The sequence below is a fragment of the Lytechinus variegatus genome, chromosome 10, assembly GCF_018143015.1.
Source record: "Lytechinus variegatus isolate NC3 chromosome 10, Lvar_3.0, whole genome shotgun sequence".
NCBI lineage: Eukaryota > Metazoa > Echinodermata > Echinoidea > Temnopleuroida > Toxopneustidae > Lytechinus > Lytechinus variegatus.
Window position 1 is genome coordinate 2,496,830 of NC_054749.1, and position 17,239 is coordinate 2,514,068.

The 17,239-nt window shown below is 36.2% G+C and overlaps 1 protein-coding gene across 1 annotated transcript in view; it reads left to right on the top strand.

Moving 5' to 3' along the window:
* LOC121422567 (unconventional myosin-X-like) overlaps positions 1-11,636 on the top strand; it is a 121,085-nt gene extending 109,449 nt beyond the window's left edge. The window contains exons 15-24 of the mRNA XM_041617713.1: positions 864-1,063; positions 1,560-1,741; positions 2,673-2,772; positions 3,482-3,579; positions 4,229-4,323; positions 4,946-5,134; positions 5,930-6,044; positions 6,892-6,994; positions 7,847-7,983; positions 8,957-11,636. Of these exons, the coding sequence (XP_041473647.1) occupies positions 864-1,063; positions 1,560-1,741; positions 2,673-2,772; positions 3,482-3,579; positions 4,229-4,323; positions 4,946-5,134; positions 5,930-6,044; positions 6,892-6,994; positions 7,847-7,983; positions 8,957-8,989 (1,252 nt within the window). The 3' untranslated portion in view covers positions 8,990-11,636. The remainder of the gene's footprint in view (positions 1-863; positions 1,064-1,559; positions 1,742-2,672; positions 2,773-3,481; positions 3,580-4,228; positions 4,324-4,945; positions 5,135-5,929; positions 6,045-6,891; positions 6,995-7,846; positions 7,984-8,956) is intronic.
* Positions 11,637-17,239: the final 5,603 nt, after the last annotated feature.

The window sequence follows — 17,239 nt, forward strand, 5'->3', positions numbered from 1 at the left end:
TGGTGATATCTGTTGAATTCCCATCATAACTTTGAAAGTTTATGGATCTGATTCATGAAACTTGGACATGATAGTAATCAAGCATCACTGAACATTTTGTGCAAGTTTCAGGTCTCATGATTTAGGTCAAAGGTCATTTAGGGTCAATGAACTTTGGCCGAATCGGGGGTATCTGTTGAATTACCATCATAACTTTGAAAGTTTATTGGTCTAGTTCATTAAACTTGGACATTAGAGTAATCAAGTATCACTGAACATCCTGTGCGTGTTTCAGGTCACATGTCCAAGGTCAAAGGTCAATGAACTTTAGCCGAATTGGGTGTATCTGTTGAATTACCATCATAACTTTGAAAGTTTTTTGGTCTAGTTCATTAAACTTGGACATTAGAGTAATCAAGTATCACTGAACATCCTGTGCGTGTTTCAGGTCACATGTCCAAGGTCAAAGGTCAATGAACTTTAGCCGAATTGGGTGTATCTGTTGAATTACCATCATAACTTTGAAAGTTTATGGATCTGATTCATGAAACTTGAACATAAGAGTAATCAAGTATCACTGAACATCCTGTTCCAGTTTCAGGTCACATGATCAAGGTCAAAGGTCATGTAAGGTCAATGAACTTTGGCCATGTTGGGGTTTTTTGTTGAATAACCATCATATCTCTGTAAGTTTATTGGTCTAGTTCATAAAAAGAGGACATAAGAGTAACCATGTATCACTGAACATCTTGTGCGAGTTAGAGTAGTATGCAAAGTCAGCACTGCTGCTATATTGAACCGCGTGATGCAGGTGAGACGGCCAGAGGCATTCCACTTGTTATTACATTCTACCACTGAAATTTTGTCCATTGTATTTCTTCTAGTGTATTTTCGGTAGAACGTGAGAACAAGCACCTGTTCACGATCAGACACACCTCTGGTGAAGTGAGGTACAGTGCCACAGACCTGTTAAAGAGAAGCAGGGATGTGATCAGTGATGATGTGCTCACCATCTTCAGGAGGAAAGGATGTAACTTTGGTTTCGCTTCCTATCTCTTTGCTCCGGAGCTCAAACTATTACAAGGTATATACATGTACAGTCTGTGTCCAGACTGTATCCCAGGGGGCGTAATCGTATCTCATAGTAGCATGGCTTCTGTTTGGCAAGCCGCTTTGCTAGCCAAAGCCACTGTTCCCATTTCCTTTACTTTGGTGATTTTATACTAATAAATAAGTCTCATGCTAAATTTCAAGCTCACTTGTACAATATTTGCCCCTTTAGAGCATGACCATATTGCTCCTCAAAAATGTCTCTGAAATATCATTAACCCTGTAATATACTCTATCAGAGTCTTTTCCAAATTAACTGCTGTTAACATAACTAGTGCTCCATAGAAATGAATTTCTACATATGTTCCTCAAATTGGTGTATATATCAGTTGATATTTTAATTCTTAATTTACAGCATTTTGCCCTTGATCCCATACATAGTCGTAGGATGGACTCAAAATTACTAGAAATACATTTGAAAACAATCTTGCATTCCTATTCACATAAATTTGTTCCTATTTCACATTCAGGTAATGCAGTGAAGGGTCTCCTGTTCCGCATCTGTCCCAGACCTCAGATATCTTTGGAGTCTCGTACTCTACCTGACCCAAGCATCGGGAGTATTCCAATCGACACCCACCATCGTCTCACCGAGCTGTTAGACTCTTTCACCAGACAGCAAGCACAATTTCATTTCATTCACTGTATCAAGGTAAAACATATAATTAGACTTTTTATCTTGTTTTATTATTGTGACAATAATTTATTCTTGTAAAGCTCATACCATGTTATCATCTTATACTATCCTGTAATTAGTAACCATTTGGAATGAAATTATTGGAAATGGTTTTTCAACTGATGTGAGAAGATATGCGTGTCAACATTTACCTAAAAAAAGTTAGGAGGAATACGGGTTGGGGAAAGAGGATTTTTTTCAAGGTCAAAGGTCAATGACCTTTTCATATATAGTGTATAATGGTATCTCCTAGATAAAATATTACAGGTTGGTGGTGATCATGGCATCAAAATGCATTTATTTTTACAAGAAGACCAAATGAAATAAAATTAAGTACCTAGAATGCTCATTCTCCAATAAGATTCAAAGGTCAATGACCTTTTTTTTTACGTTATATACCATTACTACTCTATGTGCTTCCAAAGGGAGCTTACGTAGTAATACCTCAGCTTTAGTCCGGAGGCATTTTTACAGCACACAAGCATTTTAAGAAATTATTTCCTACATGTACATATACCACACCTGATTCTCTAGTGTGGCGTATGGAGGTTAATGTCATTCCAAATGACTTCTGACAGGGATTTGAACCAAGAAATTTGTTGGCCAAAGTCCAAAGACATATCTACTGGAATGTGTTTCAAGAACATGGGAGTAAATGGAGGGGGTGACAGTTGAATTCTTTAATATGTATGAGAGCAAAAGTATTCTAATGATGCCAAATGGACAATAGATATCGTATGGAGTAAAAATTGTTAAATTGATGAATTTGTGAAGTTCATGAGCGCTAGCTCCTTTGGTGGTTTCAAAGAGATACACATTTCATTTCAAAGAGACTCATATTTGTTGTGAAATGAATATTTCTAAATCTTCCTTCTCATTCTTGATATGTTCCTGTGATTTTCTGTAGATCAATGATCAAGAATCCAGTAGCCAGTTCTCCTACGCAGTAGTAGCAAGGCAAACAAGAGCATTTCAGCTGATGACCACATTACAGCATATGACCGATGGTAATATATTCTACTCAAAGTTCAAAATCAAATTACTTGTTCTATTCTTCTTTAAACTCTCATTGAGTGGATAAAGACAATGGTATTGACTAGGTTCGGATGTGGGGTGGGGATTGGAGCTTAGAAAGAGAGGGAGAAGAAAAAAAATGACAAAGAGTAGAGGAAGAGATGAAAAGAGATGCACAGTGAGCGACTTCCTGTTTTGTGGCCATTGCATAGCTCTTTTCTCTCCCTTTGTAAAGCTCTCTGTAGCCATTTTAAAGCCCTTCAAGGAAAACTGGGCCTCGTCTGATCCAATCAAAGGCAACTATGTAAAGCCAGCAAAGTCAACTTATAAAATGCATGTTTGTTTGAAAAAAATTCATGTATATCCATAAATTCATTGATTTCTTGACAATTTGGTATGTTCTCCTTCGTTTACAAAGCACATTTTGCAAATTTCCTGTAGAAACGATTATGACACTAATGGATTTCCATAGAGTTACATCGGATCAATCATAACTCTTTGTAAGATGGAGCCCTGGTATAAATCATAGAATTTTGTATATCTTGCTCTCTGAGATGGATTGATAGAGAACAATGCAAGGAAAAGTTTAAGTTGTAAAGACGAAATTAGAGGCGATGACAGTATGGAAAATGATAATGTAGCAGAGTGTTATTATAGATGATCATCAATCCTATTTTTTTCTTTCTACTATCTTACAACCAGGTTATCCGTACTGTGACACGATTCTTAACTTTGCAAGGAGATACCAGATGATGCTTGAGAGATGGCAGAGGAAGAAAACTCCAAGAGATCAATGCAAAGTAAGTTAGTTAATCCATTGACTACAAGAATGTGGTGATCAATGTGTGATAACTGTATTTTGAGTATGAAAATCCATTGCATTTGGTAGCAAGGGGGTTAAGAACATTGTGGACAGTTTTCTTTGTTCCAGGAATCCAGGGTATGTTATAGGGGCTGGGGAGGGGCAAGACAACCTATTTTTCTCTCAATTCAACAATTTATTTTAATCAAGTAATATAGATATACACAATCTGTGATTATATTATTATATGTTCTTTCATATCTATACAGTTTTCCTTCTCTTTACCCTTTTTTCATGGGGGGGGGTGCCCCTGCCCCCTAGTACCCTCTGATTCAAGTAAAAAATAGATACTTGATACAATGGTATATATTGAGCTTAACATAGCATCAAATACACCTGCCAGGAATACTCCCCAGGAAGGGGATACTGTGAGAAGATGGAAAATGGAGCGGTTAAGGAATAAAAATGTGCCATCAATACAAATGATGCCATGATATTATATTCATTGTCTACATGTGACGGTTGTGTGGTACTTCACAAATTGAGTTTAGATATGATATTTTAGATATGAATTATCTCATTTTATATTGTGTGATATATTTCCAATATTAAGAAACTGCTTTGCATTGATTTTTTTTTTCTGTCAGGTGATATTAGAGCAGATCATGAGAAGATGTGAACTCATTGAATCAGTGAACACACAGAACAAATGGATCATCAGTGAAAACAGGGTCTTCTTCAGGTATGTAGTGTGCTTGGATTGTTTCTTTTTTACTTACAAGAATCTTTGCCTTTACATGTATATGTATCTTCTTTTTTAACAGTATTTGTTATTGGCACTTTGACACTCATCTTAACTTTCTCATTCTTTCTTTTCATGTGCACCTCGGAATAGAATATTTCTAGGTAGATGGCGCTATATAAATACCTATTATTATTATTATTATTATTATTATGTGTGTGTGTCTAGTGTATGCATGTACATTTCACTGTTGATTTTGATATGAAACAATAACTATCAAGATAATGTAGATTGCAGTGATGAAAAACGTATTGAAACTAATTTCAATACGTTTTCCTTATCTAAAATGTGTCATGCATGTGCGTAATTGATGCAGTCAGGTATGTAATAATATATTAGTTCTAAGAATGATATTAATGGTAACAAACTTGGGTTCAGATTGTGGTACATTTGCTGTAATGGTAACTACCATAGTAACAGGGCTCAGCAGCCAAAGGACATCACGGTATCAAGTTTAAGTGATGATTACTTAAGTATAAACTAACCATAGATTGTGTCAGTATGAAATGGGTCCCCAATGCTAATTTTCAGTTCATAATCCCTCTCAATTTCCTTCCTGCAGTGAAGAGACAAGACAAGGTCTGGAGTCTGTCCGTGACGGGCACCGGGACACGGCAGCGCGCTTCCTCCAATCCAAGGTCCGATGCTGGCTAGCGAGGCGCCATTGGCCGTCGGACATCATTGATCCGTATGAGGAATGCACGGATCATCATGTAACACGGATCTCGTTCAGGGAGCCCCTCTATGAAAGGTAACATGAAGCTTTAAAGAGGAATAAAACTTTAGAAAGCCGTAGTATACATTCAGGATGATGTCTCTACTTTGACAAGTTTAGTTTGATTGCATGAAGCTTGAAAAAAATCAGATATTTCCTGTTCGTGGTCATTATTTCCTCAAACATTGTCACCCTAATGGCTTAAAATTCCTTTCATAGTTTTGCTACTTCAATCTCTTTGTATGATTTTTCAACAATCCAGAAAAACTATAATGCCCAGTCGTTACATAAAGAATTATTAAGTAAGTGGGGGAAATTATTCATGTACATTTTGCAATTGTACTCTTCAATTTTAAAGGCCTGGTCACACTGCCCGAGCATTGTTGGAGCGGTTGTGAAGAGAAGAAAAATCAACACCGCTCGCTACCGTTCACCATTTTCGATTTCGATTGTTTTTTTAGTTTTCGATTTTTTCCCCCAATTTTGTGAGCGAAATTTGACTCTCTTTCCATTTCGCTCCACGACCGCTCCAACAATGCTCGGGCAGTGTGACCAGGCCTTAAGAATTTGTACCTGGAAGTATTTACTTGTATTTATTTCAATAAATTGCCACTTATTTGTATTGAAGTTAAAACTCCATGTATGAGTATGAAATTGATTCTATCCAGCAAAATTTGTGCTATGGTGCCTAAAACATAACTAAGATCATGATCAGCTGATTGATTTGGCCACAGCTGTGATTTGTGTGATATCAAATGTTCTATGAACATATATATGCCCATATTATAAATTGATTAATAATTTCAAATCATATTTGATTTTGTCTTTCAGGATCAACTACTCAGTGAGTGACAGCAGCAGCGTGATATCAGATGACACCAGTAGTAGTAGTATTGAGTGCAAGAAAGCCAGATTACAGAACAGGGTTTATCATACTGCAAAAGAGGTATAAGATACTTATTATTTTATTCTTATGCCTTGCTTCACCATAGTTGATTGCCAGAGGCATTATGTGGGAGGGGGTTCCGTCTATCGATCCCATGTTAGTTGGAAATTATAATTAAAAGAGATATAATGACAGACACGGATAGATAAGGAGAGAAAGAGAAAATTAAAAACGTTCATACAGTATCTTTCACTTTGAATCCCTCTTTAATAGGGTCTTTTCTTTTCATATTTTCAGCTTCAGAACGTACACACAATGAGGATTGCAGAAAAGCAAATGTAAAAATATTGAGCCTGATTACTGCTAAGAGATGTGGGTGGATGAAAAGCATATTGATTATACTGAATATGTTTTTGTTATGACTTGCAGACATGCCAACCGTTCCCTTTTTAGAGTATTTGTTCCTCTTTTTGGCTAAGAATATGCCAATACTTTTTTTGTATGATTTGTTACTTTTAAAAATTTCCGATCATGGAGTATGTGATATACACAGCATGCAACACTAGCGCCGGTCCGACGGTCCCAGACTGGTAAACATCACCGTCGGGAACTTGTTGCATGAAAAGAACAAGTAAATTCTTGCCTACAAGCACATGTTTAATATGGTGAATTATCAAGTTTTAAAGTATAGTCATTTTCCATGTTTTTTCACTGATCTCACTAGTATACCCTTGGCGATTGTTTTGTAAAGACAAATTATTAAAAATACTCTTTTTTTGTAAAGAAATACCTTTTTCCCTTCTAAAAATACTTTTTTTGTTGTAGAAGGTTGGCAGATCTGGACTTGCAGAATGTCCACAAATTTATATATAAATAATCTGAAAATTATTCTTTTTTTTCTTAACAGGATGTGCCTCCTCCGTTACCTAGTAACCATCCGTCATCAGTGAAGATCGATGTTACCAAAGGGTTTCCGCAGACACGCATCATGAGATGCAATTATTCACCAGGTAAATATAATTGTATTATTCCCAAGGGTTATATTAATCTTAGCTAGCTCGGGATATTGCGCATTGATTTGATTTGTTATTTTCTTCTGCAGTCATATCATTTATATAATAGATATTCCATAACATAACAGACAAAAATATTTTGATAAATGTGTTTGGCATGAATCATAGAGTGTAACAAAAATATAATTCCAAACAAAATGATCTTCTTTCAAACTATTGCAATATTCAGAATTAGCAGTAGCAGGACTGTCAGCATTAGTAGATTGCTTGGAAATTGAGATTTCCTATTGTGATATGGCAATTTGCAAAACCTAAAATTCCTGGTTTGAAATTTGAAAGTGAACGTTTGAAAAAAAAAAAATTCATAAAGTCCTGGTGGGTGTTTCATAAAGCTGTTCGTAAGTTAAGAGCAACTTTAAGAATGACTGGTGATGCTTTCTTGTGGTATATGACATACAACCAAAATGTTCATTGGCGATGGTTTACGCGTAAGAAAGGATCACCAGTCGTTCTTAAAGTCGCTCTTAACTTAAGAACAGCTTTATGAAACACCCACCTGGTCTTTATTTGAAAGCTTAAACTATATGTTTTATATATGAGCATGAGTGTTCTAAATCACTTCAAAATTACATAACGGACAGTACATTTGACTTTGAAACATTGTTTAAAGTGCTTCATAAATGTTGCATGTCATTTTTATGATTATTACATGTAGATGTAATGTTTGATGTAGAATTAGGATTTTTTTAAATCTTCCAGTCATTCGGAAAGCAGCATGTTTCTACCAGTTTATTTTCTTACTTCTCAGGGCTAAATTCATTATCCTATCATGTTGTGAAATTTCCACAGATATCTCATGTGTGGAGCCATTGTTGAGAGTGGGTGAGCCCATTCTAGTCGTAGGGGTGAACAACACCAAGACCATTCTGATTGTCGAACACAATAATTGCACGCTACAGGTCCCTCTCAAACTCACTATGTCACAGGTAAGATCATTAGAAATCAGTTCAGGGCCCCATCTTACAAAGAGTTATGATTGATCAATTATAACTTTGTGGAAATACATCAGGGTCATAATTTTTTCAAAATGTCCTTTATAAACAAAAGGGAACACACCAAACTGTCAAGAAAATTATGAATTTATGAATATGCATCATATCTAGAAAACATTTTGAACTGACAAGCATTTTAGATGTGGGCTTTGCTAGCTTTCCGTAGTTAATCGGGCCTCGTCTTATAAAGAGTTGCGGTTGATCCGATAGGTCGTAACTATGTGGATGGCCAGCAATGTCAACATCTCCTATGCATGTTTGCTTAAAATATTTATATGATGTATATTCATGCATTCATCGTTTTCTTGAAAATTCACTGCGCTTCTCTGCTTGCAAAGGCCATTGTGCACATTTCTTACAGGAAAAATTATGACACTATGGATTTCCATAGAGTTACTAGTATGACTACTAGTTAATAGTAAAAGGGTACAAGTTAATAGTATGAATATTGATTGGCGCATATTTCTAAAACGGAATGCTTGATAACTATTCATTTGAATTTTAAATTATGAAAATCTGTATTGACTTGGCTGAATAAAATTATCTCTATAAGTATAAGACCTAAGCCAGGGAAATATAAATAGGGAAAATTGAGTTGAAAAAACCCTGATGATAATATACAAATGATGCATGGGTTAGAGTGGGTCAGTAGGAACTGTGTGCACAAGGTAACTTTGGCATGGTTTAACCCACGAGGCGCAGCCGAGTGGGTTTAGACCATAATGCCAAAGTTACCGCGTGCACACAGTTCCACTGACCCACGAAAGAAACAATGACAATGTTTATTTCATAATCTAATATAAATGTCACTAGCCAGAGAAGTGCCTTTTTCATATATGTATCTTGTTTTGCACATGAATCAATAAAGATTGATGATTTTCTTTTCCCCTTTTCCTTTTTATTGTAGACTGGTGATTGTATCCTGGGAACAAGACTATGAGATATTATACAAGAAAGATCTCCAACGCACTTGGAGGGATTAAAGTATAACGTGGATAGTTCTAAGAATGATCTACATGTGTGATTATACTGTGCAACCAGACAAATCTGCGAAACTTCCTGATACAGTACTGTTTCAGTGGCCCAAACATGGAGTAGAGTGTGTGTCAAGCGCTTTGTAACCAATAGGAAAAGGTGCTATATCATATGGCCATTGGATTGGATTGGATTGTATCGAGATATCCAGAATGCACAATGAAATGAATGCAAATGGACTTTGCAGTAGATAAGGTCTGTTGAAAACAAGCTAGGACCTTTACCAACAGTCAGAGCCACAGCTGTGCGCAAGAATCCTGCAGCTGTTAATGACCAATCCTCCAATTTGGTAACAAATCAATACACATGGGCTGCACTAATCTTATATAGTGCTGTATATCAATGTGTAATATTATTTAGCAATCTATCACGGGCATAAAAGATATGCCACACTATTCAATTGGGGGATTCACAATATGGTGCGCCATCTATCGGTTGCAGCGAAGAGGCCAATTGTCTAACTTTGTGGTCGACATTGCGCGAAGACGCAGGCAGTGCACATTGCTAGTGTACCGTAATGTGACCGTGATGCTTCGAAAATGAAAACCATACGGCAGGAATTCACCAAAAACAGTCTAAATTTCGGACAGAAATATGCGGGCAAATTTCTATGTCAACTCCTGCACCCTAGTAAACAGCAAAGATATTTGGTTGAGCCGCGTCGACAAGCACTAAATAATCATATGCACTTTGGTACTTGCGCGTGCAACGAATGCCAACTTTTTCCCATGAGGCATTGCGAATTATGGCCTTTCCTCAGCTGCATCCGATAGATGTGAATCCACCAAATTAGTAGGGGATAAGACACAATAACTCATCCCCCAAGAAGCGTGCTTTATATAAGGGGTGGACGGATATATATTGAATAATTTCCAATGTATTTTGACTCAGTAACATTTCTTTTGTTATTCAAATATATTTATCATTATTTCCTATTCATTACAACTGCATAGCCATACACATAGTACTATGTTTAATTTTGATATTATTTACAAAATGTAGACAAAGTCCACATGATGCGGAATGCTTGTATGTATATTTGTTATTTGATTCGAAAAGCATTGCCTTGCGATTATGATGTTCTATCAATTAAGTAGTGAATAAAAAAAAGCAATGTCCCATTTTATCTTGTGTACAATGGATTTTATTATATTGTTTTAATAGAAACCTAGCTATATTTTGCGCTTCCTTGATTTGTTTTTATCTCATAATAGGCTTTTTATGAAAATGTTTATCTCATACCAATGGTGCTACTAAATTGTACAGGGATGGAGTTATTATGACATGTGATGTTTTTCATATTGTGTTAAATTTTTGTAATATAGATATTATTTGACAGTGATTTGGTGACAAAGTCTAATAAAATAACTCAAAGCTGCACCCTTAACAACAAACAGTAGCAACTGTTTGGTCTTGTAACACAAACATTTTTAATCAGTGTACTTTTGAATTGCTCACATCTGATTGGTTAACAAGGGGTCTTATTCAATTTTTTTCATGCACCAGTCATCCTAATCTGTCATTATTTCCGGTTGATTGCTTTGTTTTTATGTTACTGGGTTACTTTTAAGAACTTTAACCATTAACCTTATAATTGGAATATCGAACTTCTAAAGACAGCCTTGCTAGGGCTATGGTAGTTTAAAAATGTGCAAGGTGTTATGTACTACATCTTTACTTTAACGTTACAACTCATTTTGTTTATCTTCTAATTTTCCAAGTTATGATTTTTAGCACATATCACGTTATGGGCAATTATTTTTGACAAAAGTTTGTTTTGAGCCCGTCTCTGTTTTTAGCTTTTAGTTATTATTATCATTATAAAGCCTTGAATTTCTTGCCATTACACGCTTTGACAGGGGTTATGTGTAGCATATAATTTTTGACAGTAACCTTACCTTTCTTTTTTATATGCTTTTGATATGACGAACATGTTTAAAACGTATGAACAACATATTCAATGCTGTTTGATATGTCCTCTACATTAATTAGGTCTAAATTTATATTATGAATCATTGTTATTGATATAGATGTTTGGGATAGATTTGTTAATAATATTAACTCATTAGATTTGGTCCTTTTTAGATTTTACAAGATTTGTATCTCATGCTCGTTCAGCATGATGGTGATGTCTGCTCTCTGTCATCTGGTGAACATTTCGAGAATAGCTTGTCAGGGATTTTCACTGGCTAAGTTGCTCTCAGCCAATGAGATGCAAGGATTTTCAGTAGCCTGTAACATCTGTTTGTGAAAAGCCCCCCAATGGTTCATCAGCAATTTCAGAAAGCTTTGCTTCTCTCTTTTTTATCTTGTCTTATTTCTTATAAAGTTCACAATCTGACATACTGAGGATGGTCTTTGAACCTGCCGTTGATACAATATTATTATATTACTAATTTATTCAAATTTATTCAGAATCACACCCGCATGTCCATGATTTTGTTTTAGGGGGTGTTAGTAGGTACACAAAAACATGCTCCCCTACCTTAGCGGGTTTTGCATGATTACACCCCCCCCCCTTATGGGAGCGAAAAAAAATCATCATCAAGGTGTTTTTATGGAAAAAGAAAAATCCACAGTACTATATCTTTATCCCTTATCCTTAAAGACCCTGACCGGTGTAAAAACAATCATATATTAAAAGAAAGGCAATGATTCATACAATACAAATATACCAAAGATATTCTATACATCTCCTTCCATTTTTAAGAAATATTAGATAAAAATCAAAGAAACTGCTCCTCCAAATTACGCTTCGATTGAGCACCCCACGTCGCCTGGAAAGGATGACGTCATGTTGTGTCTGGAGGGTTGCGATTCCATAGGTTTGTGTACAAAAGCATTGGGTATTTTCTTCCATTTCTATTATTATGAATCCATTTTTTTTTCCGTTTTCAGATGAAAATGGCACTCACAATTATTCACTCTTGAAATTGATGGAAACCTACAACTATTCACTGCCTTTTTTGTGACTTCTTTGTTTGGCTGTTATTGGGCCTAAATTGCTATGTCAGGAAAAGTTGTGATACATAATCTGAATGCAGACAGATTTGAAATCTACGCCAAATAAGCAGGAAATAAAATATGGCAAAACCTAGTTCAAAACTGTAGATTTAATTTAAGCATGTAGGAAAAAATATATGTGATATCACTCTGTGATGGAAGTGAAGAAAGTGAAATGCGTAATCTGGAAAGCAAAAAAATAACCCAGTTTTTCTGTGTACAAACCTATGGAATCGCGACGCTTCTTACACAACGTGACGTCACGGTCTCGAGGCATTTGAAAAGCACAATAAAGCCTATTTACTAAGCCGGGTTCGAAGCCCGATAATTGGAATATTTTTAAGCAAAATACTCAGCTGGGAAGGGTGAAAATGAATAAAGCTCACAATGCTGTATTTAGTAGCTTATAAGCTTTCGATTGGTATATAATTTGTCAATTTCATTTTTGGGTCCGGTCTGGGTCTTTAATATCTCTTCCTCTATTTACCCATTTTTGGTGGGCAGGATTTTTGAAGTATTTTGCCAAATCCCACCACCATTTACCTGGAATCAATATCTTACCATTTCATCAACTATTATTCAAATTTCAATTTTCTCAAATTACACACAGCAGCAATTTGTAATTCTGTTTGAAGCTTCATTTTTTGTCTCACCTGCGAAGCAAAGTGAGACTATAGGCGCCGCTTTTCCGACGGCGACGGCGGCGGCGGCGTCAACATCAAATCTTAACCTGAGGTTAAGTTTTTGAAATGACGTCATAACTTAGAAAGTATATGGACCTAGTTAATAAAACTTGGCCATAAGGTTAATCAAGTATTACTGAACATCTTATTAGAGTTTCATGTCACATGACCAAGGTCAAAGGTCATTTAGGGTCAATGAACTTAGACCATGTTGGAGGAATCAACATCGAAATCTTAACCTGAGGTTAAGTTTTTGAAATGTCATCATAACTTAGAAAATATATGGACCTAGTTCATGAAACTTGGACATAAGCTTAATCAAGTATCACTAAACATCCTGCATGAGTTTCACGTCACATGACCAAGGTCAAAGGTCATTTAGGGTCAATGAACTTTGGCCGAATTGGGGATATCTGTTGAATTCCCATCATAACTTTGAAAGTTTATGGATCTGATTCATGAAACTTGGACATAATAGTAATCATGCATCACTGAAAATTTTGTGCAAGTTTCAGGTCTCATGATTAAGGTCAAAGGTCATTTAGGGTCAATGAACTTTGGCCGAATCGGGGGTTTCTGTTGAATTACCATCATAACTTTGAAAGTTTATGGATCTGATTCATGAAACTTGTACATAAGAGTAATCAAGTATCACTGAACATCCTGTTCGAGTTTCAGGTCACATGATCAAGGTCAAAGGTCATGTAAGGTCAATGAACTTTGGCCATGTTGGGTTTTTTTGTTGAATAACCATCATATCTCTCTAAGTTTATTGGTCTAGTTCATAAAAAGTGGACATAAGAGTAACCATGTATCACTGAACATCTTGTGCGAGTTAGAGTAGTGTTCAAAGTCAGCACTGCTGCTATATTGAACCGCGTGATGCAGGTGAGACGGCCAGAGGCATTCCACTTGTTGGTAATTGATGCAACTTTATTCAAAATTATAGATGCCGTTTATTCATATTTGACTTATGAATTTGACTGATAACTGATAGTTAACATTACATAACATTGTGTTCTATGTAATAATGGCGGATGTACTCATCTAATACCCAGTTGCTTCACTGTTCACGAATCCATAAACTGTTCCCGCGTTCGTGCGTACGGTCCTGGGGATTGGTATAAATAGACTACGTTATCAGATGATTTTCGTCACTTGATGAAGAGTTGCAGCGGCACTCGAAAGCTCGTGAACTTGTAAGCTAGTGAACACTTTTTGCGAGAGTGATCACGAATTTCCTAGAAAGCTAGTGAACACTTTTTGCGAGAGTGATCACGAACTTCCTTGTTGACCATAGTACATTGCAAGACAAACTAATACCCTCTAACGATGATTTCAGTCCGCAATAATGAACCTATTTAGTATTAATCCATAAACTGGTTAAGCGTCACACCACATTACTGATATAATTTCCTAAATGAATTTATAGAGATATGTTAGATGGTTCATATACTTCTTAGAACAAGAGGGCAGTATTGACTAAATATCATTTGATATTAGAGCGACATGTCTGTTATACATTTATATAAACGCTGATTGTATCGGAATATTCTTATTTCTTGAGTGTTTTATTGTGTTGTAACTCATTCTTGTAAGAGGCATTTTTGTATTATCATAAACTAAATTGATAAAACATGATCAAATGTACAAATTGTATAATTAAAGAACACATTTAATTGATTAAGTAGGTTGATTGTCTTCTCATAATGTTAAATACTGTATAAAAGATAAATGTATATCAATTCAACCCCCAAAATATTGAAATAATAAATGTTTAACATGGATGAAAACTTAAAGCTATTCAAAAAGTTTGTTATTGTGAGACTGGTGTTGGTGAAGGTATAGTGACAATGGATTAAGGATTATAATAGTGGTGATAATGATGATAATGATGATTGTGGTTTTAACAGCGGTGCATGGTGATCAAGAATGGTTATTTTGTATGATGATAATGATGCTTGTTCTGCTATAGACATTGCTGGAGGAGGGGGTTGTGGGCAGGGGTGACCATACCCCCTTCCCCATGATTTTTCACATGGGGGGGGGGGGGTGCTGAGAAGGAAAAAAAGAAGGAAGAGGGAAGAGTATAGATGTTGGGGCAGCGTAACTGTAGTGAACTCCTAAAATTTCATTTGTGAAAACGTGAAATGTGACATGAATTATTACGTTATCTTACCCCCTATCAAAATAGCCTGGTGCCGCCCCTGGCTATTGGTGGTGGTGATGATAATGTGGTGGTGATGATGATGATGATGGTGATGTGATATCCCTGACTAGAAAGTAATGAAAAGTCTGAATGCAAATACTATCACAAAGAACTGTATACATAATAGCCACGATTGTGTAACAGTGACGTAATTGCAAACACACAAGTAAAGTTATGAAACTTATATTTCAAGCCTAGAACTGAGTTATTCAGTCGTGTAAACTATGAAGTGGCATGTCTGAGGAATGACTGATTATGTTTTGGACTGATTTAAAGCTTAGATGTTAAAGATGATGATGATGGTGATATTGATGATGATGATGATGGTGATGATGATGGTGATCGATGGTGGTGATGACGATGAAGATGATGATGATGATGGTGATGATGATGGTGATGATGATGGTGATGATGATGATGATGATGGTGATGATGATGTGATGATGATGATGATGGTGATGATGTGATGATATGATGATGATGATGATGATGAAACTGATGATGATGATGATAATGATGATGGTGATGATGGAGATGATGGTGATGATGATGATGGTGATGATGGTGATGATGATGATGTGATGATGATGATGATGATGATGATGGTGATGATGGTGATGATGATGGTGATAATGATGATGTGATGATGATGATGATCTTATCCCCTTATCAAAATAGCCTGGTGCCGCCGCTGGCTATTGGTGGTGGTGGTGATGATGATGATAATGATGATGATGTCATGATGATGATGATGATGTGATGATGTGATGGTGTGATGATGATGATGATGAAGATGATGATGAACAAGATGATGGTGATGATGATGGTGATGATGATGATGATGGATGGTGGTGATGATGATGCTGATAATAAGTTCATGATGATGATTGATGGCAATGATGATGATGGTGATGATGACAATATGATGATGATGATGATGATGATGATGGTGATGATGATGATGATGATGATGATGCTGTTGTTGCTGCTGCTGCTGTTGATGCTGCTGCTGACAATAACGATGATGATGATGTCAGTGATGATGATTATGTTAATGGTGATAATAATGCTGATGATAATGATTGTGATGCACAAGTATTTTCAAATTTCGATCATTACATAATGACATTCTAGACCTTTGAATCATGATGATGAATAAATATGAAGACTTTACTCACGATTTACAATCGTTCCTTTCCAAGGTCACGGTCGATCGTTATGGAATGTCCCCACTGGTGTGCAAATGAGGAGCCGCAATTTGGGGCTTAAAGATCTTTCATACATTAATTTTTTTGTTATTGGTAGAATTCCGTAGAAACATTAAGTTTTGGCAAAATAATCTGGCAGGAATGTTTCTCCACTCATGGGCTACTGCAAAGTCTTGATGTACAAACAATTATCAAAACATCAATGAGTATTTCATGCAAATAAGTTACTACAATATATTGTCATTTTGAAAGAAAAAAAAAGCAAACATACCCGGTACCAGTACGCCCAATAGTGATTTTAATTCAGCCGCAGATTCATAACGGCAAGGGTGCTTTGCCCCCCCCCCTCCCTCAAAAAAAGAGAAGCTTTAAAATGCCAATGAGCTGGGTATATAAACGAGAAGGAATTCTAAGGGAAAAGAGGAGCAAGGGGGGGGGAGAAAGAATTCAGGGAAGAAAGAGAGAGGGAGAGAGAGAAAGAGAGAGAGGGAGAGAGAGAGAGAAAGAAAGAGAATTAAAAGAAAATCAGAGAGGGAGGGAGAGAGAATAAAATGATATAGGCATAAATGAAGAGTGGAATGCTTAATATGTAAAGAAAGTGAAGCCCGGCCGGGAGTGAAGCAAAAGAAATGAAAGTGCCGCATATATACAGATGAAATAAATGAAAGAAATGTCAGAGAGGAAGCCATGCAAAAACAAAACAAGATTACGGGGAAGGGGAAGAAAAGAATTTGAGGGAAAGGGAACCTGAAAGACGCTATCCTTTACAATAAAGCTGACAGGGCTCTCTGATCGGATGAATTATCATCTCTTTCCACATCAATGAAATTAAATCAAGATAGAAAAAAGAAAAAAGGAAAACCGGTTGGGAAACTTTATATTCGGTGGGCGCGAAAAGTGAGAAGCAATAAAAAATAGAAGGGATAAGGAAAATCAAACATAACAACACCTGCAATGAGAAGCAAATTTGTGAAAGCTAAAGCCAAAAAGCAACAAGAACATTTTTAAAACCATCTCATTTTTTCTTTGGGGCAAGCAGATCAGAGGACGAC